At 42.7% G+C, this 23645-nt stretch overlaps 1 protein-coding gene across 1 annotated transcript in view; it reads left to right on the forward strand.

Moving 5' to 3' along the window:
- The first annotated feature begins 1557 nt into the window (after window positions 1-1557).
- Window positions 1558-23645, forward strand: part of LOC145393456 (endoplasmic reticulum aminopeptidase 1-like) — a 172777-nt gene continuing 150689 nt past the window's right edge. Inside the window, exon 1 of the mRNA XM_080267555.1 lies at window positions 1558-1628. Within this exon, the coding sequence (XP_080123681.1) occupies window positions 1589-1628 (40 nt within the window). The 5' untranslated portion in view covers window positions 1558-1588. The remainder of the gene's footprint in view (window positions 1629-23645) is intronic.

The raw sequence follows: 23645 nt of genomic DNA on the forward strand, positions 1-23645 counted from the left end.
AGGCACGGACTACTGAGTTGGGGGTTTCAATGATGGAGAACTGAGGAGGGATAGGTGGACATTTAGCAGCGGTGGAACAATGAATAACAGGAGTTGTAGGAGATGTATGTGTCCATGCAGTGTGCAGCAGATCAGTGAGGATGGAAGTGCCGGGATCAGTACGGACACTGGCGGGATCTCTGCCAGAGAGCTGGAGAGGAAAATAGTGTTTAATAAATTCTTTGCGGTCAGGAAGCCACGCCCGGGATGTGAGTGTGCTGGACCCGGTCGAGATGGCTGGTACCAAAAAGAACATCAACCATTTGGAAGGAAAAGGACGAAACAAGAGACGGAAATGTGGTCAGACACTGAGTGGTGAAGCAGACACCGAGCATGAGAATGTGATCAGTAACAGGACACAGATTGAGTTCAGAGAGCATGACGACTACTATGGTAGACCAAGGGTAGTGAAAAATGTTAAGCATTTCAAGAGGTCTGAGTTGTTCGGAGGAGACAAGGGAGAGAGGGATGGAATCACAGCCAAGAACATACAACAGGTAATGAGTACGAGCAATGGGGATGCTTACGCCCTGCGAGCCATTAATGAGGATGCCAAGAAGGTCAAATCTGTTGAGGAGGTGGGTGCAAAGGATGGAGACATGCTTGGGGAGATTAATTGAGGAGAGAGGGATGCCGAGATGTGTATATAGTCGTGTACTACTTTGAGATGAGTGCCGAGGAGGATGACGGTTGTACAGGCAAGTTTGTGTGTGGGAGACTGGGAACACAGCTCAGTTTTGACAGTGTTGATGATCAACCCACAAGCAAACTTAACTATGAGATGCTGAAGCGTGGTAGGAAGCTATTCATGTGATGGCTGAAGAGGAGGGAGCTGAAGCTCTAAACCTGGGGACAACCAAGATTGAAATACCTGTAGACTGTAGTTACTAATTGCACTTGGACTGGAAGCTAGCTATCGCGATAGGTAGCCAGGCCAGCGGGACAAGCGGCCAGAGACTCTCAAATAGGCAAGTTCATCAAGGATGACGTCCCGTTTTGCGACATCGAAGTAAGCTTTGAGGTCAATAGCTTCTCAAAAAATATTTGTTAACCATTAAACTCTCCGTTCTTTATAATATCGTCCGCTAAAAAGTATTGATTAGGTGTTTCGAAGGATAACTAAAAGAAAAATAAAAGTTGAAATCTACGGTTATTCCATGTATGTTTTCGCTATTTACTGACACTGTGTATCAATTTTCTGTTTCTAATAATTCTAAAATTGTAAGCATGTAAGATCAATACATGGAAAAGACTGTACATTGACTAATTTCGAACCTGGCGGGTCCTAGTAGTACGCTATGAGAGTTCGAGATGGAGCTTGTGCCGTGTTTACTGTAGTAGAAAATGCTAGTTATCTGCAAGAGTCTTAACACAGATGGTGGTTGTGTGGTTAGCATACGGAAACCTCAAAAATAATATGTCAGCCTTGTAGTTACCAGTCTTACGTTCATCTCACAGCTCCAGCACTTTTCGGGTAACAAAAATTAGCGTGCAGTTGCGTTTTGGTGGGCCCGGGCAAGCAGGAGCAGCATTTTCTCGGGACCCTACCATGAGCGACCATGATGTGGACGACATCGCCTTTCTCACAGGTGTGTATGTGGGTTAAGTATCCTGCTGACTGGTAAACATAAGGGCGAGACATCAGAACACATACTCTGGTTGGTGACAGATCACTTCACATTAGCACAGAATAGCCTCACTTTCTTATACAGGTATCTAATATCTTAAATAGTATCGTATGTAAACAAACAAGACTCATTTATCAGTGACAGCTCTGTAAACTTTACATTTTCGGTCATGTTCCGGAAAGGCAGTAATTTTCATAAAATATGGATATGGTTGTTTGCAAAACTATGGTGTTATTAGATTGCGTTGATTAATAATAACCACTTTTGGCATTCCTGACAGGTTTAAGCTCTGAATAAAGAGGGCAGGGCTTCAGGGTCAATATTAGTTATAGGGTAACAAGACGAAGGACGCCTGTGGTAACCGCACATTTTCCTTCAGTAGTGAAACGGGAAATAAATATTTGTACATGGGAGACGGAGGGGCAAACTCCCGGGGTCCCACTCTATTAACTATGGTTCGGTTGAAGGCCTACTGACTTGCATTTTTTTTTTTCTTTTCTACGTAAAAACTATGGCATGGTCCCCTCAGGGGCACCCCCCCTTGGGGGTGACCTTCGGAGTCCCACCCTGCAGAAAATGTGGCGGGGGCAAACGTCTACCAGTATGCAAAATTTCATGGTCCAAGGTTAAAAGCCATAACCATGCCAAGACCCTTGGGGCTCACCCTCCCTGGAGATGGTCTTTGAGGTTCTCACCCTACCTAAAACGTTGCCCCAGTATAGGTCTACCGTTGTGCAAAATTTCATGTTCTTACGTAAGAAGTATGACGTTATGCACCCTACTCGTGGGGGGTGGTCATCGGGGGCCTCCCCTTACCTCATGGGAGTAGCCTTTTGGGGTCTCAACCTGTTAAAAACGTCGTCTCATTCAAGGTCTACCACTGTGCAAAATTTCATGTTCATAGGTATAAACTATGGCATTATCCCCTCTGCACCCTCCCCCCTTCCCGCCCGTGGTGTGTTGTCATCAAGGGTACCACCGTGCTTAAGACGTGGCCGGGGTAAACGCCTGCCAATATGCAGACTTTTGTGTTCCTAGGTTAAAAACTAAGGCCGTGCATAATGGCTTTCATGGGACCCACGGGGGCTGCCTCCACCCCGTGAGGAGTGTCCCTCAGTGATTCCACACTTCGTAAAACGTGGTAGGGGTGAACATTATTAATATATGCAAAATTTTGTGTTCGGTTAAAAACTTTGCCAGTGCATAATGACTTCGACCGAGACTACTGGGGTTCCATCATGCATATAACCCGGTGCAAGTGAAGCTTTACCATTATGCAAAAATTCGTGTTCCTAGGTTAACAAAAAAAAGAAAAATAAATAACCGTGGCTAGCGGTTTTGGGTGGGACACTGGGGGACGGCAACCCCTGTGGACGGCAGCTCTCGGGGATCCCACTCTACTTGAAACGTGGCCGGGGGAAATGTCTACCAATGTGCTAAATTTGGTTTTCCTAACACTCCTCCCATAAGGCCTGGACCCCATTCCTCATGAAGTGCAGTAACTCAGTGAGGGAGGGAAAGGGGTACACAAGGACAAGCGTTATATTTGGCTGCCCTTATGGATGCGGCAGAAATACACAGAATGCATTGTTACGGTATTTAATCATTCTTTCATTAATGGGAGAGGTATGAGGAGCATTAGATTAACCTCATTAACGAACATAAGGTAACCTGATCTAACTATATGGAATACCAGCATCTTGCACCCAAGGAAGACGGGGTCCGGCTTCTCCCCATGAGGTATTTTAAATACTCTCAATCTGACGACGTATTTTTCATTTATATGAGGCTGGTAACTGACGATTTTTCAGCTCATGAGAGACCTCTTGAAGTGAAGGAGTTAAAAACGGATAAAACTAAACTCACCATTTCGAGAAATCTCTTCTGAATTAGATGAAATCATGTAAAGTTAGGAAGGCTATAGTTTAAAGTACCGATACATCACCAGACGTAAGTGATAAAATGTTTTACATAACTATAAACTTTATCGTTAATAAACGTTGAAATACGTATACTGGTGTCCGATTTTTATTATGTTTAGATCCACATATACAGAGCGTAGTTCACCATACTCGTACTCTCCCAAGTGTTATCCTCGCTTCAGCTGTTATTTTTTTTGTGTGTGTTTTTCAAAATTATTGTGCATGACGGCATCATTGGAAACCCCGGAATGAATAGTCTCTGTTCACTGGAAATCACAGCCACGCAGCGCGACCGACAATGAAGTCACTGTTTTCGTCATTGGTCCCACACAGAGATTTTTAAAGGGGTGACACATAGGATTATTGCTTTTTAGTGGCCGAGATGATTTAGAGATAATAATTGTTATGTGAATGAGTTTTAGTTGTGAGACCCATGATTATATATCTACATCTAGTTATGTATCTCTGTCCAACCATCCATCTACTCATCTAACTTTCTGTCTATCCATCAGTCTCTGTATCTTTCTGTTCACATCTTAGTTTATTGTTCATAAGAAAGAGTCAAATATTTAGTTTATCCATTATTTCTGTTTTATATTTCCGATAACCTTTGCTTTGTTATATATATAGCGAATATGTTCACACTGTGAGTGGCAGTATTTTCCATGACACCGCTTTCCCATGAAGATGTGAATACTCGTACACAAACGCGCTCGGGTTACGTCGTGTTTCCCTTTTCCCTGTGGATATCAGCATGTCCATGAATCTCGTGTTATTAAGTGATTTATTTACATGTAATGATTGTATAATGGGCAGTGGTCAATATCGGACTGACCACGGTAGGAGAAATTAGGAGGAGATCTGTAAAAGTAAATGGGTAAGCTAGCAAGGCGCTGGAAATAATGCTCGCTGTTACCCCTCTCTAGCAGAACGTTGCTGGAAAACAGGAAAATGCAACCTCACTGACTTACATTCATTCTCTCAGTTGCTGTAAAGGTTTGCACAAGGCAATTTTAACCATACGAGGCCCCAGTGATTTATGATTTACCCGAGTCGCAACCACTTCCCTGCCTGTAATAGATCACTGGCGGCGAATCATCCCCCATAAACCATATCATTCCAGTTTGTTACTGTTGTCAGTTTGTTTGCATCTGACAGACCCTTCACCGTCATCAGCTTAGTTGATGGCTAACTATAATTAGATTGGAAGATAAAACTAAGGAGACTCATTCCTACTGCATAACTGAGGTCCGTCGAATTTCATGCAACCACGACTTAGTTTTCAAGTTATGAGGGTGGCCAAGTTCTTTGAGATGAAACCAAACCGACTGTAGGTTTCCTTCCACACGTCTCCCATCCATTGTCATTTCTCACTCTGACAAACCATCTCACGTCATATATGGACTGTACAGTAGGTACTTCATTGCCAGTATTTCCACCATTTTTCAGTCCATGACATTCAAGACCCACGTCTCGCATCCATACAGCTCTGTGTATGCCTTCCTACGTGCCTAACCATTGTCGCCTGAACAGATATTTGTCTTTTCTTTTACATACTTCTGAATGCCCTTGCTACAGTATTTTTGCCCCCTCTCCTGTCGTATGGCATACTTCGGGTTCCTTCCATATGCTGTTGTGTTTATTCCTAGATACCGGCACCAGTAACACTTCACTTCCTCCATATCTTTCCCACTGAGACTTATCTTCATCTCGTGGTACTCCGCCTCTCCGCGATGGCACCACCACCACCTCCCAGGGGATCTCCTTGGTGCCAAACCGTTCCAATTGTCCCGTCTCGGTGGAGAGAGATGCCCCAGCGCTGCTGCTGTCACGGGACACCTGACCCACCGGGAGTGCGGCGACCAGGGTGCCGATCTCCAATCTCCGGCGAGGATGATCGGTTTCCTCCATTCCTTCGGGGTTCTGCCTCAGTGACACCACGAGAAACCCAACAACAACACCGATAACATCTCATTACCTAGCTCTTTTCCTGGGTTCACACAAGCGTCCTCCCTTCACAGACTCTCTTAATGATCCTTGTGAAGACGACAGGCATTAATGTAACCCTTCATCGTTCACTGTTTGCCCAGTGCCCCATGTGTGCGTTTCTGGCATTGTCAAAAATAAATATGAAATAAAAGTCGGATTCATTTATAGAGATATACAGTCCGTGGCCATTGATATGTTTTTGGCGTGGGCAATTTCTGTTATCCTATGCCAGTGTTTATTTTTCTTTTTCTTTAAGGAAAAGGGGGACAGACCCATTGCAACTGACTCTGCCTGACCGGCAGCCATGTAAATGATAGGAAAATTATTACGCACAAATTCAGTTAAAAAGCGCTCATTGGACGTATCATGGTCTAATTCCGTAATTACAGTTTTACTAATTCCATCACGTTCAAGCCAACAATTTCCTCGTCCCCCAAGTCCTGCCCTCTTTACCCTCAGAAAGCTAGGAAGATCAACATCATTGAGTAGGAAGGAAAGAAAAAAGTGTTCGTATACCCCATTAGCTCGTTTCTCTATTATGAGATGTAAGGACATGAATAAATTAGTACCAAGTATAAAATAATTGCATTTCTTAAGAATGACCAACCTAACATTAGCTTAACCAGTTTCTTTGACCCAGGATACGGTAGTTGATGATCATTACTATGGTCTGTCTATTTTATGAAGCACGTTTAGGCGTTGTCCCTCTTGGGAATTTCCTTGGCCGCCTCTCTGCCAAACGCGTACAAAATTTTGCAACACTGTGGGACGGGGACTTCCCAAGAGGGACAACGCCCAAACGCCCTTCATAAAATAGAAGGACCATAGATACATCTCTTCAGTTGACTACTGTTCCACAGTAGTGCGGGAACGGCTCAGTCAGCGTTATCAGTGTCCACCCTGCATTGTACATTCACTTTCAATTCCCATTTCCATAACCACTCCCACCCAGCAGACTGAGCCGTCCCCACAACACATAAGATACTGTCAGGTGAGTTTCTAATGGAACATTATTCACAGACCACCATAATATATATATATATATATATATATATATATATATATATATATATATATATATATATATATATATATATATATATATATATATAAAATCTCATCTCAGCCAGCCGTTTGAGTGTCCACTGCAGGACCGGCCTATCCCTGCCGAAATGGGGACGATACAGCCAATGTATCTCCACCAAGTGGCTTAGGCTGTCTGGTAAAGATTGTATGTAGGGTGAGAAGTGCTTATAAGTGTAACTGTAGTGTTGCCGTGGCTTTGGATGTGTGTGTAACCAAGTGTTATCGGCTCGCTCAAACCGACTGGGTGCAAGCATACTTTACAGTATGCGACTGGTTCAACCACAGAACCCCTGATGTCCGCCAAGCAGTACGTGGCTAGAGGAGCTCTCACAAAGTTTATTACCCTGGCGGGGCGCGAACCCTCGTTCCTCAGTGTACGAAAACGCACACTTTACCACTGTACCACAGAGGCTCCATATATATATATACAGTATATATAGCCTATACTGTATATATAGCCTGTACTGTATATAGGGAGTAGACTGTAGATCCAGTCGATCAGAGCGGTAGTCCCGAGGAGGATAGGGAAGACGTTGATGGAAGAGCTGGAGCTTCTGACCATCCCTATTTGTTGACCTCTTTCTGAGTGTCATTAACACGGAGAGTAGGCCAGCATACTTTCCCAAACACTTTTCTCTAACGGTCTACTACACACTACATACAATTTACACACCACACATCATATCCTGTTATGACACGGGTTGACGCCAGCAAGGGCATGCGGCCAGAAAAGGGTGCATGGTATATAGAACGCTCCAGGCAAATTGGTGGCCTTGCATAGTTTAATCCCCAAGAGTTTATTTCTTCTTCTTGTTTATGCCACCAATGGAGAGATGGCAGGTCATCAACCCTTAAATGTATTAGACTGTGGCGTGGGGCAGCCTAACCTCGTGTTCGTACGGGTTTGAACTTTCAAAAAAGGAATAAGTCTGAAACAAGTCCGAAGTATAATGGCACTAGGAAAGCAACAAAGTACATCACTGAAAGACAAAAATGGTGAAGTCATTAAAAGCAGAGATAAGATGGTGAAGAGTTGAAGAATTTTACAAAGAACTGTATGCATCAAATACAGTAGTACCAATGGCTAACTTTTCAACTGACGTAAGTGAAATACCTGAGGTAACACTAGACAAAGTAAATATTTCTCTTAAAAATATGAAAAGAAGGAAAGCTCCGAGAGAAGATGGAATAGTAACAGATTTACTGTTTGATGCAGGAGTAGAAGTACAAAACAGGCTTGCTGACTCATTTACTGAATGTAGAAAAAAGTAAATTCCCAAAACATGGTGTAATGCAATAGTTATTTTCATTTACAAAAAAAGATGATTCAGAAGATCTCAGTAACTGTCGACCTATTAGCTTATTATCAGTCATTTACAAACTCTTCACGAAAGTCCTCACGAACAGAATAACAAATTTGGAGGAAAACCAACCTCGTGAAAAGGCAGGATTCCGAAGTGGGTATTCGACCACCGATCATCTACATACAATGAACCAGCTAACTGAGAAAACTATAGAATATAATAAACCACTTTGCCTAGGTTTTGTTGATTACGAAAAGGCTTTCGACTCAGTGGAGCACATAGCACATAGCAATTATTAATTCATTACGAGAACAAGGAGTAAATAAGAACATTGTAAACCTGCTCGAAAACATATATAAAGAGGGAACTGCTACAGTTAAATTACGTAAGGACTCGGAAAAAATTAAGATTGAGAAGGGCGTGCGTCAGGGAGATACAATTTCACCAAAAATTTTTATAGCATACCTGGAAAGTATTTTCAGAAAGCTAGACTGGAAAAACAAAGGAATGAGCATAGATGGAGAAAAGCTAAACCATTTAAGATTTGCAGATGACATTGTCCTAATCTCAGAAACAGCAGAGACATTGCAAGAGATGTAAAATGACCTGAAGAGAGAAGGTCTCAAAGTAGGCTAAAAATGAACGGAGTAAAACTAAAGTAATGCATAATCCACAGACACCAAAGAGCGTCATCAGATTAAGTGAAGAAATTCTTGAAGTCGAGGAGTACAGTTACTTGGGGCAAATACTAAACTTAATGAAAGATCATGAGAGCGAAATAGAAAGACACATTACAGTTGGACTGAAAGCTTTCGGTAAACACAAAGACATGATGAATAGTAGCTTGCCGTTTTGTATGAAACGAAATGTATATAACGAATATAATTCCAGCTATGACGTATGGTTGTGAGACCTGGAAACTGATAAAATCGATGGAAAATAAATTAATCCGATCTCAGAGAGCAGTGGAAAGGACAGTGTTGGGAATATCTTTAAGAGACAGGAAAATATCAACTTGGGTGAGAGAGCAGACTAAAGTCAAAGGCATTATAGAAGTTACAAAAGAACAGAAATGTAGGTGGGCAAGCCATGTAGCAAGAATAAGGCATAACCAATGGAGGAAGAGGCTAATTGACTGGACACCAAGAGATTGTAAGAGTAGTAGAAAAAGGCCAGACAGGAGGTGGAGAGACGAGATAGAGAAATTTGCAGGGAAAACGTGGCAAAAATTGGCTAGGTCAAGGAATTCGTGAAGAAGGTTGGGGAAGGCCTCTGTTAAGCAGTGGACTTGTAATGGCTGATGATGATGATTATATATATATATATATATATATATATATATATATATATATATATATATATATATATATATATATATATATATATATATATGGAGCCTCTGTGGTGCAGTGGTAAAGTGTGCATTTTCGCACACTGGAGAGCGAGGGTTTGTGCCCCGCCAGGGTACTAAACTTTGGAAGCGTTCTCCCGGCCATGTACTGCATTTGCGGACACCACGGGTATTGTGGTTGAACCAGTGTCGCATACTACTGTATAAAGTATGTTTGCACCCAGTCGGCTTGCGCGGGCCAGTTACACTTGGTTCACAGACTACACACATATCCAAAGCCAGTACAACATTACAATCACATTTACAAGCACTTCTCATCCAACATACAATCTCTACTAGACAGCCGAAGCCACTTGGTAGAGATACATTGGCTGTATCGTCCCCTCTTCGGTAGGGATAGGCCGATCCTGCAGTGGATACTCAAACGGCTGGTGATGATGATGAAATATATATATATATATATATATATATATATATATATATATATATATATATATATATATATATATATATATATATATATATATATATATATATATATTTTCTCGGCTTCATTTCCCATGCAAGTATTCTTTTTCATGCTGAAGGGTCAGAAACCAGCTCAAATTTAGCTTAACCAAACCAAGATCACAGCCTAACCGGGGCATAGTTAGACCTAAGCTTAGCATTATATAACAAAACCTGATAATAACTGGATGAGGGTTATTTTTGGTTCGTGTGGTTACGCTAGTCTAGTTTTTGTGTGAGTTATTAAATTTGCTGTTATTACACATAAATTTATACGAGAAACGAAAACCATGACGAACATAATGATAACAACTAGTAAACAGTCCTCGTATCAAAGCAAAATTTAGAAAAAATTAACAACTATAAATACGTCACCTGAAAAGCTTGTTCAAGTGATGATATAAACGACACAATTACCGTTTCAAGAGAAGTAAACTTTAAGGTATTTAGATTACCATCTTGCTAAGTGCAGCTTAACATGAACTGGTGTCTTGAAGAAACTGCGTGAAAACTAAGCTTTTTACTCTAGCACATGCATGGCAACAGTTTCCACTTTATCCACATTTTAAGCTCTAGTACAAATAATATCCAACTGTCACAGTGAAGATGGTGTGCCCTGTTAGGCACCAATATAATATTTCACCAGGTGCGGTAATATTGTAGTTTTAGCTCTTGTCACTTTCGTATTTCCAGTATTAAATGGAGATCTTGCCAGCTCACAGCAATTAATAATGTAAGCATGCTTTTTTACTGTGAAGTACCCTTTTTGTTATATCAGTTGATTACTTTCCAGTTAGGGCATTAGCAACTCAGTGGAACAAATAATTTATTATTATTATTATTGTTATTATTATTATTATTAAAAACTGCACATTCTTTGGAGTTCTTATTGATATTGTAGATTTCTTCTTTTTTTTTTGGGGGGGGGGGGAAGATCTAGAAGTCTGACATTCCAAAACCGTTCGAGATAGACTTGAAATTTTCAGGAATGATGTATTTTGGCTGAAGGCTTCCTTTGGCACAACATAATAATAGTAATAATAATAATAATAACTATGATCATCGTCCTAGCACTAGCGCCCTCAATGTTATTTTATTATTATTATTATTATTATTATTATTTTTTACGCATCAAGAACTACTGAATCGATTTCTTTGCAAATGGTCCAGTATGTAGTCGTCATCATATACTAGTGCACCTGGGTATTGATATCGAGATCCAACAAATAGTTTTCGAGATACTGGAGAAAATCAATATGGCCGCTTCATGCCTTTAAGTGATACCGGTAAACCAGAAAGTATTTGGCCGATTTTGACCAAACTCGGTGGACATGTAGTGGGTCATGAGTGAACTTGATTCGCTTAATATGAATGACCTTGATCTCAAGGTCATAGGTCACAATCGTAAAAAAAATTTGTCATACCAAAAGTCCTTTAATATTAGGTCTACAACTTCTCTCTTCTTACTGACTCCCTTCAACCCCTCTCTCTTAGCCACAGTGTTGCATTTTTATCCCATTGCTATCGCCATTTCAATTATAACTGCTTTTCTGAACTCTTTGCTTGCATCCTTCAGTTATGAAGGGCACGCATCACCCGTTTGGCAAGTCATTTTCGCTTCTTTTCTGTCCAGCTTTCTCTTTCACAAGCTAACCGTTACTCCAAGTCCTTCATGTATGACACGGGTCAGTTCTGGAATGCCTTCCTTAGTCTGTATTTCCCTCTGCCTGTGGCCTCCAGTCTTTTAAACGCAACATTTCCAGGCATCTCAAAATGAGCGGTTCATGAATTTGAATTTACCTCAATTTTGTTCACTTTTTCTGAAAGGAACAACTTTCTTGCATGCCTCCAGCCCTTGCCCCTTCTTTGTTTAAAACGTGAACTCGGGCAGAAGGAAGGGGAAAAGTGGAGGAAGTAGGCATAGGTGACACATCATAAAAAAAACTTCTCTTAGCTGTTCAGGCTAACAGCAGTAAGGTAACCTGCTACGAGTGAGTGGGTGCATTCAGCTCAATGAGCAAACAGTATTTGGGCAATCATCCATGTTAACTTAGCCACACTATTGACAGTGACTGCAGCAACTTCCACATCATGTAGGCCTACTGCAGTTTTCAGAACGTTGTCCCCCCCCCCCTCCTTTATAGCAGTGTTTTTTGGTGTCCTCCCCTCTCCATATCACCACCAGAATAGGCAAGGCAATGTGTCGTCGTCCTTCGTTCCACTCCTCACTCTCCCATGTGTTCATTGTTTTTCCCTCAGCAATTGCAATGAGGCAGTCACGCTCACTACATCACTTCACATTTATCCTTTCGGCTCATCTTAAGGGATAAGGGTACACTTGCCCACATTACATCCATCAGTCTCTCCACTTCTTGAGACAGGAGACATAAGGATGCAGTCATAGACTACTCTAACATTGCCACCTCTCCGTTATTCTTTCTTGTCAAATGAATGGCCGAAGCCAAGAATGCTACACTAATTTCCACCAAACCCAACAGCCTTGTACCCCACCTCCATACCCCCAGCAATGACAGGATACTACAGACTCCTAAAGCATGACCTCCCCTCCAATGTGGATTTGATCCAAGAAGACATAAACCAGTACTTGACAAAACAGTCTTAATTTTTGTGGCATGCCTCCGAGACAAGAAAAATTCAGAAGGGAAAAAAAAAAAAAAACTATGCTAGACCTTTCATCTTTGAACAGACTCCTTCCTTGACGTACTTAAGGATCTTCACCAACAGGCTTTGTCAAAGGGAAAATTGACTCATGACAATAAATCAACAGAATTCTTATGCACATCATCAGAAGACCAAGAACTCAGTGCCTTCAGGGCCGAGAAAGCCGTGCAGATTCAGACGAAGCATCACTCCATGAGTGTTCATTCGTGTGACATGGACTTAGCCTAATTCGTGATCCGGGGAAATGTGATCATCATATACCTGGATGACGTGCTAGCCAAAACCAGATCTCCTGAGGACTGCGCAGAGTAATCGAGAAAGGTGAAATTTTTGATGGAGGGAGTAAACCTTAGGAAATCACAGCTCACATTTACATAAGAATATAATGCTTTGGCTGCAGATGGAACATGCATTCGGGGATCTTTTCGCTAGCGGATAACAGAGTAGGAAATGTCACAGAAGCTGAGACCTCAGAACATCAGCCTCAACCAAGGTAGATAGTATGACACAACTGTAATTTCTGCTTCGTAGATAAAGGTACCACGACCGTTACCTTGCTGGAGTAGTTATGAGCTTGTTACCTCATCTTCTCAGGGATAAGCAACTGCCATACATCATTGTCACCTTTATATCAGATTGTATGAGAGAATCCATCATGCTTTTTTTTTTTTTTTCAAACTGGATATTAAGAGTATTGCTCATTCACTGAACTGCGGCTGCCCTACATGGAAGAAACAACACAGCCCAGCAAAAGACCTCTTATTCTAGTGTCTTTGGTCACAGATCTAATGAACAAAGAACTTAGAGCCATCCAGAGACACACTTACCTCCTAGATTCACGGATAGAAGCAAATCTGAAACAATCTACCCTACCCCCAGCAGGGTGTGGGGAAATTATACAAAGTTCAAGAGAGTAGTACCATATCACTAGGTATCCTGGATTACACATAGAAGGCACCACACCTTCCAGGTTGCAGCCCCACGTATATGCATTCGTTAGCAGAAGTTCGTTTCCATCACGTGCCTTTCTTTCATGTCTCGAATGTGACATAATGTACAAAGATGCATATCATCATCCAGTTGTGGATGATATTATGCACCTTTGTCCACTACATGCCATTCTAGAATTTACTGTAATGCTAGGTGTTTTAGGGTCGGCTTCCCGTCCCTCTAACACCTAGTTTGTAGCTGGGTTCTCTTTCTAGACCGGAGCTTAGACAAATAAGAGAGAGGCAGGACACAAAAACTCAAGGCATCAACCTTACATGTGTATTGCTAAATTCTACAGTGGAACGGGTAGATGTCACAAGAATAGTTATGCTGAACAATTATAATCCTAAGGCCTAGATGTTGGGTGTTAGTATCGCGCAGGATACTACTTAGGACAAGATCGGGTAAGGTGAATAGCACTACAATCAGGAGTCTTAGGGCAGTGAAGCTAAATACTATTATTTGGGAAAGTCTAGGTTCTTTAAATCGGGTAGATTTCGTGGCACTGTTTTCACTGCTCGCAGTCTAACTGGTTTGTCTGTTGTGTCGTTAATTATTGTTCTTGCACTGGGGCCTCCGTATGATCTTAAGGTGAGGCTGTGTCACTATATGGTAGCGTGTTCACTTAGACAGACATTTATTTCACTGTCCTGCGGTATTCCCTGTTTCACTGTTATCTTACTTATTCCACCTCTCTTTTATATTACTACTCATGCTTTTCTCACTGACTTCCCATATTCTGATAACTCACTGTTCTGCCCTTACTTCACTATATTGCAGACATTGTGCTTTCACTGTCACTCACTTTCGGGACTGGGCGCAATGGCGGTCAGGTAAAAGGGCGGCGGGGATGACTCAGCCTCACTACTGACGGGGCTGAGTTCCGCCAGGCCTCCGTATTCAGGGGCCACGGGATCATGCGTACGGGCGTCCTCTCTCGTCTGGGGCTGCTGGTGGCGATGGGTCCTGCACTCTCAGGGCTTGGGGCAGGAGTCTGCCCCTCAGGGCTGGGGCTGAACAGCTGCCTGAACCTCTCGCCCAGGCATCTGACGAAGGACAAAGATCTCCGGCATCGGGGTTTAGGGATGACCTGCCAGGGGTCCTGGGGGTGGTCGGGAGGTCCCATGGGCTTCAGTCTCTGGCGGTTGGGGATGCTGTCAGGAGTGGGCTGCGGCGTCGGGGTGTTGGGATCCGTCAGGCGAGTCCTCTCAGGAACCGGCTGCAGCGAGAAGAGCCTGGTGGTAGTCACAGGGCCCCTCCAATACTCCTCCAGGCTGAAGTCTCCCTCTGGGTCGTGATTTCGTGGGTAGGAGTCAGCACCTGATGGAGGAGCGGCTACCGGCTGTCTCCTACCGTAGGGCCCGGCTACTGGCCGTGGCCTTCTAGGGGTGCAGCTACCGGCCGTCGCTAAGGCCCGGCTACTGGCCGTGGCCTCGGGAAGGGAGTGGCTACAGGCCGACTCAAGGGCACCTTCAGAGCGGCTACCGGCTGTCTCCTGATGAAGGCTGGAGTGGCTACCAGCCATCTTATTACCTGCGGAGCAGCTACCGGCCTTCTCCTGCAGGAGGGTCAAGCGGCTACAGGCCGTCTCTTGAGGGGCACCTTCAGAGCGGCTACCAGCCGCCTCCTGATGAAGGCAGGAGTGGCTACCAGCTGTCTCCTTATTACCTCTGGAGCGACTGCAGGCCGTCTCCTGTAGGAGGGTCGAGCAGCTACTGGCCGTCTCTTTAGGGGCACCTTCAGAGTGGCTACCGGTCGTCTCCTTATTACCTCCAGAGCGGCTGCAGGCCGTCTCCTGTAGGAGGGTCGAGCGGCTACAGACCATCTCATTTAGGGCACCTTCAGAGAAGCTTCTGGCCGTCTCCCGATGAAGGCGGAAGCAGCTACCGGCCGCCATCTCCTTGTTACCTCCAGAGCGGCTGCAGGCCGTCTCTTGTAGGAGGGTTGAGCGGCTACCGGCCGTCTCAGGGGTGCTAACTGGAGCTAGAGTAATAGCCCCACCCCGTGGTTGTTGGTGGTCGGCTTGCTTGGAAGATAGTCTCGTTTTCCTGCTATGGTGGCGGCGGGCGAGCTCTGGGTCCTAGGGGCGCACGGCCCGGGAGGACTTATGTCCCTGTCGCCCAGAGTACAGTCGCGCTGTATTTGCCCCTCCATTGGCTCCCTCTGGGGGTGTTGGGTTGCCCTCTGTGAGACCACTGCATTTTATTTATGAGTCAGTCATGAGAGAGGCAGGAGAGGCGACCAGTCATGTGTATTTTACTGTACAATGAATCTCACCAGCTACCATAGGACGGACACCAAACCATATTTTCAGTCCTAGAAGCATGGATGAGAAAACTGGTGAACAAAGCTTCCCCATATACATAACGGTGTTTCCTCGCCACTGTGTTGGAAGAGAAGGCAACATCGATAATCTACTACCTTGTCTTGCGAAGTCCACTGGGGACCCTACTTCAGGCTGGCACCTAGTTTACACCATCTTGCCTGCAGACTTCCTGGGCTTTTGACATCTGTGCAGCCAGCCTAGAAGTGGTCAAGTGTTCTCACAGTTAGGCACAATCAGATTGAATTATAGCAGAGTTTGGGTTTGAGTTAGAGAATCAGGGTGCCCCCGTTTCCAGCTCGTGGATTTTTCTTCTGTGCCGAGACTACCTTGGTAGAGGGTTATAAAACACGTTTTTGTACGGTCAAAAACTTTTAATGCGCCTGCACGGAGATCTCAGTGGCACTCAATGATGCTACCCACCTCAGGATCCTCTCCACTAGTACTTCTTCCTTTGAAGGGAACCCGAGCTATAAGAACTCAGTTCGTAGTCAAGATTTGGCAGCACTTTCATTAAGCGCTTCAGGGTTATGTGAACCCAGTTGAGTTGGAGAGGATTTTCCAGAATGATAGAGTGCTTTTAAAAATTAGCATTTTCAGTGAAGTGTCAAAGGTGATTTTACTTTTTTTGCTGCATAGTGGAGGTCTTGGTCACCTTAGTGCGCGTCCACACGTGTGCTCAAGCAAGTGTTGGCAACATGTAAGCAACACAGTAACGAACACGCTGCAAACATGTTGGGAACAGCAGCGTCCAGATCATGTTGGCAACATCATGATGAAGTCTCAGCTGCCTCGTATGGTCACACTTATCTCATCACCTCTGGTGCCAGTGTTCGAAACTGCACTGAAAAATGTTTTCATACATCTGTCCAAATACTGTTGGAAACATGTTCCCGAACATGTTGCCAGCTGTGTTGCCAACATATGTTTGAGTACACGTGTGGATGCGTCCATACACTTTATGTTGGGGTTGAATTGATGTGCACTCTCCAGTGCTTGGTGATGACTGGAAGTGGCTTACGAGCCTGCTTCCTGTGGGTGCTGCCACTGATAAACGTGGTAGAATATGGTTCTGACCGTGTTTGTGTGTGTATATATATATATATATATATATATATATATATATATATATATATATACATATATATATATATATATATATGTGTGTGTGTGTGTGTGTGTGTGTGTGTGGTAGGTGGGGGCGCCCATCATCCACTCGCTCAATGTAGAGTGATGCCATATGAGCTCTACAAAATGAGTGACAAGCCAAATGGTTTCCTGTACCCAGGAAACATTTACTACGCTGGGAGGTAACCATATAACCGGGGTTTCTGGCAGGGTTAAGTGTCCCCCAGATTCCCCTATCCAAAATTACTAAATCATGGCAGTTGTTTCAGAGAGCCTCGGAGGGCCCAATACCTGCCCAGGGCCCCAACCAAATGGGCAGACTCGCGTGGCCATGTGGAATGTGAGAGGTGTTAATGAGGAGAGCAAGAGGGTGGAAGTGGTGAATGTGTTCAAGAGTGCGAGATATGCTGTGATGGCACTGTGTGAAACGAAGATGAAAGGGTGCGAAGTGGAGGAGTGGGAGGGTGTGAAATGTGTATGATTGGGAATGAATGGGAGAGGAAGATGGAAGGAAGGAGTTCTTTGTTGATGAATGAGGTGTGGCAGAGTGGAATGAGAGACTGCAAATGTGTCATTTTGAGGTGTATGTATGTGAAGTTCAAGTTTGAGAAGATGAAAGTGGCAGTGATTGTAGCGTATGCACCGTGTGAGGACAGGAGTGAGAGAGAGGAAGACAGGTTTTGGGATGAGCTGGGTGAAGTAGTGGGAGAAATGCCCAGGAGCTATAAAGTAATCGTGATGGGGGATATGAACGGAGGAGTAGGCACTGGTCCTGAGGATGACATAATGGGTTGCTATGGAGTACCAGGAGAAAATGATAATGGGAATTGACTAAAGGATATGTGTCAGGAGAGGAGGTTGTGCATTTGTAATTCGTATTTCAAACACAAAGATGCACATAAATATACATGGTATAGAGGAAACGGGGATCGTGTTGAAAGAAGCCTGATTGATTACGTGCTCGTAGAGAGGTCGATGATGGGAATGGTTGCTGATACGAGGACTGTGAGAGGACGATTTAGAGGTCTGTCATATCATATGATTGTGGTATGCAAGATCAGGTTGAGAGGAGTGAGGTGGATGAAGAGAGGGAAGAGCAGTCAGGGTGAAAGACTGAAAGTTGAGAAGCTGAGGATCAAAGAAGTGGCAGATGATTGCAGGACCAAAGTAGAGGACGAGTTAGAATCAGTGAATTGGAATGATATGGATCTGGACAGCCTGTGGCATGCATATAGGGATTGCTTAGTTAGGAATGCTAAAGCAGTGTGTGGTGTCGCAAGAGTAACAACAAAAAAGAAGGGTACGGCATGGTGAAGTCACGTGGAGAGACAGGCTGACAAATGAGGATATAAAGGAGCGTTGTGGTGTGGATGTGGATGTGATAGGAAGCGTTATGAGGAACACACTGAGGTGGTTTGGCCATGTGGAGAGGATGGAGGGTGAGAGACTGACGAGGAGAGTGCATATGAGTTAGTTGGTGGGGGGGGAGTGGGAGGGGAAGGCCGAGGATGAGATGGAGGGATGGGGTGGAGAGGTATATGAGAGAGGGGGGTGTGAGCTGGGAGCAGGGCAGTGAAAGGGCGGGGGACAGGGCGACGTGGAGGCGATTTGTTTGTGGCCACCCCGTACGGGATTGAGGCGTCTGGCAATATATATATATATATATATATATATATATATATATATATATATATATATATATATATATATATTAATATACTGTATATAGATAGATAGATGGATGGGTAGGTAGATAGATAGATATTGATATTATATATCAGCTGCAATCTGCAGCCTGTTCACAGTCTTTATTTTTATTTTATTTATTTTTTTTCAGTTTAGCATCCCTGTCATTCGAAACACGTGATTAAGCCTCAGACTTAATTGTCTGCTGTGCCATAGTGCAGTGCAGCATTGTAGCCCTATCTGTTTGTAAACACACTTCTTCACACCACACAGACGTAACTAATTAAGCATCTACATAGTAATGGCGTTGTTTTCATGGTGCGGTATAATAATTATTATCATATAAACGGTTTCATTTATGCTTAGAGATCATTAGCCACAAAGGTTGGTGTATGACTGCAGCATTATGCCAGATGAGAGCCACTCCACACACCTCATGCATCCATAAGCACTTCGTTTTATACATACCTCATAAGCATCTCACAACGCAAGATAGTTCTGCACTTGGGTCGCTGCATTGATAGCAGAATCTTATTACGGGGGCCAGGCGATGTCACACACACACACACACACACACACACACACACACACACACACACACACACACACACACACAGTTTCTGAAAGGATAAATATAGACATGAAATATGTTAATAATTCCTAATGAGGATCATCTTCGTTACATAGCTGCGCATCGGCATTTGGTATATACCTACCTTTTTATATTGATATGTTGTTAACCGTAACTTTGTTGGGGGGGGGGGAATTTTACCCACTTCCCTGGATGATTTATTATTTAATTTTATTCTTGCTACCACCAAATAGTTTTTATTCAACTTATGGAAGATCTCTCTCATTTAATTGGTTATTTAAGGTTGTATCGAATTCCTTCATTTCGAATAATCTTTCTTGATATGAGATAGCAAGAATATAAAAAAAAAAAATCGTCATCAGAATGAAGGGTTTAACTATGTCGCAACCCTTCCTCCCCCATCGTTTGACTAATCGTAAGCATATACCCATCCATGAGCTTAGATCCTGGATACAGTGTTGATTAGTATGGCAACCAAAGAGGAAGGTGAGGACACTTGGTGGACCAGCAAATCACCATCCAGAGCGACTGTTTGTGGAGATGGAAACACGGAATTAGGGGACCGAATTCTAAGCAGGACAAGCCCGTGAATATATGGTTTAAATAGCTGTCGCTTGAATTAGAGAGCAATTTATAAGTTTGTAAGTACGAATCGCACTGTCCTCGAACTTGCTTACACAGGAGGTCTACTGCATTAATGCTTGTGCTAAACTGTACACACTGAAAAATTCTTCTTCTTAGATATAAGCCTGTTCTGATGGATTTTTTTTTTTTCAAATAACAGAACAGAGGAAGGAAAAACAAATGAATAAAAAAAAAATTATCCATACACCAGATTACTGGTGACCACTGTTCATGAAATATCTGTAACAGTTAGACTTGAACAGCTGTGGGTTGAAGTTTGGAGGGAAACAACTCTGGGGAAGCGAGTTCCAGAGAGATGCAGTTCGGGGAATGAAAGAATTCTGATAGGCAGAAGTATGGTTGAGTGACATTCCACTCATGAGCGCTACCAGACGCCCGTGTAGCACGAGGTAAGGCATGGAGACGTGGCACCATGAACGCAACTTCGTCTGAGCATTTGCCATAAAAATATCTCTAAAATAATGCAAGGGAGACAACGTTCCTTCTTACTTGTAGGGGAGGTAGTTTATTTGTAATGGCAGGGTGTAATTAAAATACCTATCCACCAATCACCAATTTTTTTTTTTATTGACCCATTGGGGCATAGGAGCCCGGGGCGAGGCCACTTAATCCAGATATTTGAGGATAAAATGACCAGTTGCTCATCCACGAGCAGTGTTGGGTGAACAATCCAAGCAGTAGTATGTGAACAGTAAATCCCAACCATCTCTAAGATGCAAACTCTTATGATCTACATACGACTGAACCACCTTAACCCATCAGACCAAAGAGCGTCCATTTGATTAAATGAATACCACCCAGTGTAGTAAATGATTTCCTGGTCTACAAGAAACCATTCGGCTTCTCGGACTGTGGAGTCACCTGAGGATAGCACTGCATCAACCAGAAATAAGCAGGATTAGTTAAAGAAATTAATAATGATGTGTTGGTTCTTTAACTGTTGCCCAGTTAAAAATTCATTCATAATACAATAATTCATACGAGTTTTAATTCCATAGGTCATGAAAGTACAGTGCCTGTATGTAATATAGGTACATTATATTTGTGTATTAGACTGGATTTATTGTAGCTACTACCATTTAAGTGCAGCATTTAGAGCTTATCAAACTTCACGGTCAAAATTTCGTTGGAAAGCAATTTATTGAAAATGAAAGTCAGAGCAAAACTACTATGTTACCCATCTTTTTTTTTTTTTCCAGAAATTCTTTAGCTGTTTGCTATTGTATCCCTGCTCTGATTACTCTATGTTGTGCAAAATATGAACTGTATCAGTCAAGATGTCCTGTTAGCCATCAGCCAAGAGAAATATATATATATATATATATATATATATATATATATATATATATATATATATATATATATATATATATATATATATATATATATATATAAGGGTGGTCCACCTTAGTAGGTCAAAAAATCGAATGGTCATGGATATTCTCCACAAGCATGTTTTTTGTCCACATGGACTGGCAAAACTATGGGCGATATTTCAGCATGATTTAATAATATATAGAGGTTGCCCAAATGTGCATACTGTGTTAATCATGAGCAAACAGAGCCATGCGTACTGTATACATGTTGCTTGCATTTTGCTTTCGAATAGAGCATTTTAGGTGATATAGCAGTCTCTGTGTTATCTTAATGACTTCATCACGAACACGATCATCATCTGAAAAATAGTTTTTTGATCGAAAGCAAAACCTTAAATTTGACTGTATTTCGTGATGTTGCAGACTCTGATGTGATTTCCGACGGGAAGCAATACTCAAACTTGTGTCTCTTTTTCAGGTCATATAGCTGGAACTAGAACAAATCCTGGTGTGTGGTTTTTAGGGAAGCCAACTGGAAACCTGCCAAGACATAGATTACCTATATGGTTGGACGCACTCCTTCTAGTGCTGTACACCATGTTGATCAAGCACAAACAATACCAACGAGTCTGAATTTGACTTGTCAGACAGTTATGGAGATCTGGGACCGGGCTCGAATCCCGACTCAGCGGATCGATGCTTGTGTCCAGAAACTTTCAAAGTTTTTCGATCACTACCTCGCACTAAAGAAACATAGAACCAGGAAAAGTGATCGCGAAAAATTGAACCAAGATATCAGTTGAAACAGCGCCAGCTAGAAGGAGCAAACACTTCAAAAATTTTTGCTCAGTCCTTATCATCCTCTTCGGAAGATGAAGACGAATTTAAACCTGTTGGTAGCACTCATTCTCTAACTGTTGCCCCTCACTTGAAACGGTTTAAAAAAGATGACACCATTAACATTTTCAAATCGTCAGAAGTTGCTGGAGCATTGGATCGAACAAATGTTTCAGACAGGAATGCAGCTCCATGGCCTATTCATCATGCCAGGTGGATGGCGAAGGGTATTTCCTCGCTAAAAGTACGGTAGACCCGTTTCGGCAACAATCCAAGCTAACACCAAGTAAGGGACGCACAGTAACCCACATGGCTCTGTATGTCAGCTTAGTTTACATCAAGTACAGGCATGAAGCACTAAAGGGTACACATGCCCCTGTCAACGACATCGACTTGCTGAACCTACTGGAATTTCACCACATACAAGAAGTTGGTCACCAGTCTGTGAGAACTATAAGCCGACACCACTGTGGTACCTGTCAGAGCACCTCATTGTGTTAGCCATTTTTGAAGACAGGATTGATTGCGATACTAAGAAAAGGATAGTTAAAAACCTCCAGCGCCCCCAAAGTGATGCATGTCCGAGAAGAATAAAAAAAACAACTACAGGTATCCAACCTGACCTGGCGTCATATGACACAAAGAGGACATTCACCTTTTTTTGATGCCTTGAAGGTTGGTTCCTTCAGAAGAACCCAAAGGAATGACGCGGAGATGCTGGCTGCAGAGATCTTGAAAGACGTGCACAAAAGATGGAGGTCGTCAGTGACGTAGAGGAGTGTGGTATTGCTGTGATCGAGCGTTATAGTATCACCATGACCCGAAATGAGGACCAGAAACAGTATCTCCTGCAACTCGTGGCTAACCACCGAAAGCGGTTGCCCACAGCTTCCAAGAAAACACTGATGAGTGGAAAGTAACTCAGTTAATGAAAGAACATCATGGTCACATTTAGATATGTCTTTTGTTTTGAAAGTTGTAATAAATGTTGTGTGTGTTATGAAAATCAGTCACTGTTTTCTGAAACAATGTACAGTATTTGAATATAGGAATAGTGCAAAGTTGGGCGACCTCTTAATTTTTCAGAATAGCACCAAATTTTGCAGAAAGGCTATACAGACTGTAAGGCATGAAAACAACCTTGTTGAGAAATATTTGGAGGAAAAATAATTTTGGACCACCCTAATATTATATATATATATATATATATATATATATATAGTTAAAGTTATCAGACTTGTTAGCATACATTACAAGGTCAGTAAGTAACAGTCAGCTGTATAATTAAAGTAATTTTATAACGTCGCTTTCTTGTCCATGCTCCTTATCATTTTCACCCTTTTCTTTTATAAAGTGACCGCAGTAGTATCCCGATTATTCAAGTAAGGGTAAGTTTGACTCTGTGCAAGATTATTAAACTATGCCTCTCTAATGTAATGCACATAGATAAAAAAAAATCCCTAGTTGCATAAACTTCTACAATGTAGTAAATTTCCTTTATAAAAGAAAGCATGGAAAATTATTTCATTTTCTCTACTAGCAAAGGTCTTATCTTAGGCATTTGCATAAGTTATTAGTAATTTAAATAGAAGCACCAAGCCTTGTCCATCTCAGCCAGTA

This window comes from Coenobita brevimanus, chromosome 24 (assembly GCF_032717465.1).
Source record: "Coenobita brevimanus isolate Jiangsu-jjx chromosome 24, ASM3271746v2, whole genome shotgun sequence".
NCBI lineage: Eukaryota > Metazoa > Arthropoda > Malacostraca > Decapoda > Coenobitidae > Coenobita > Coenobita brevimanus.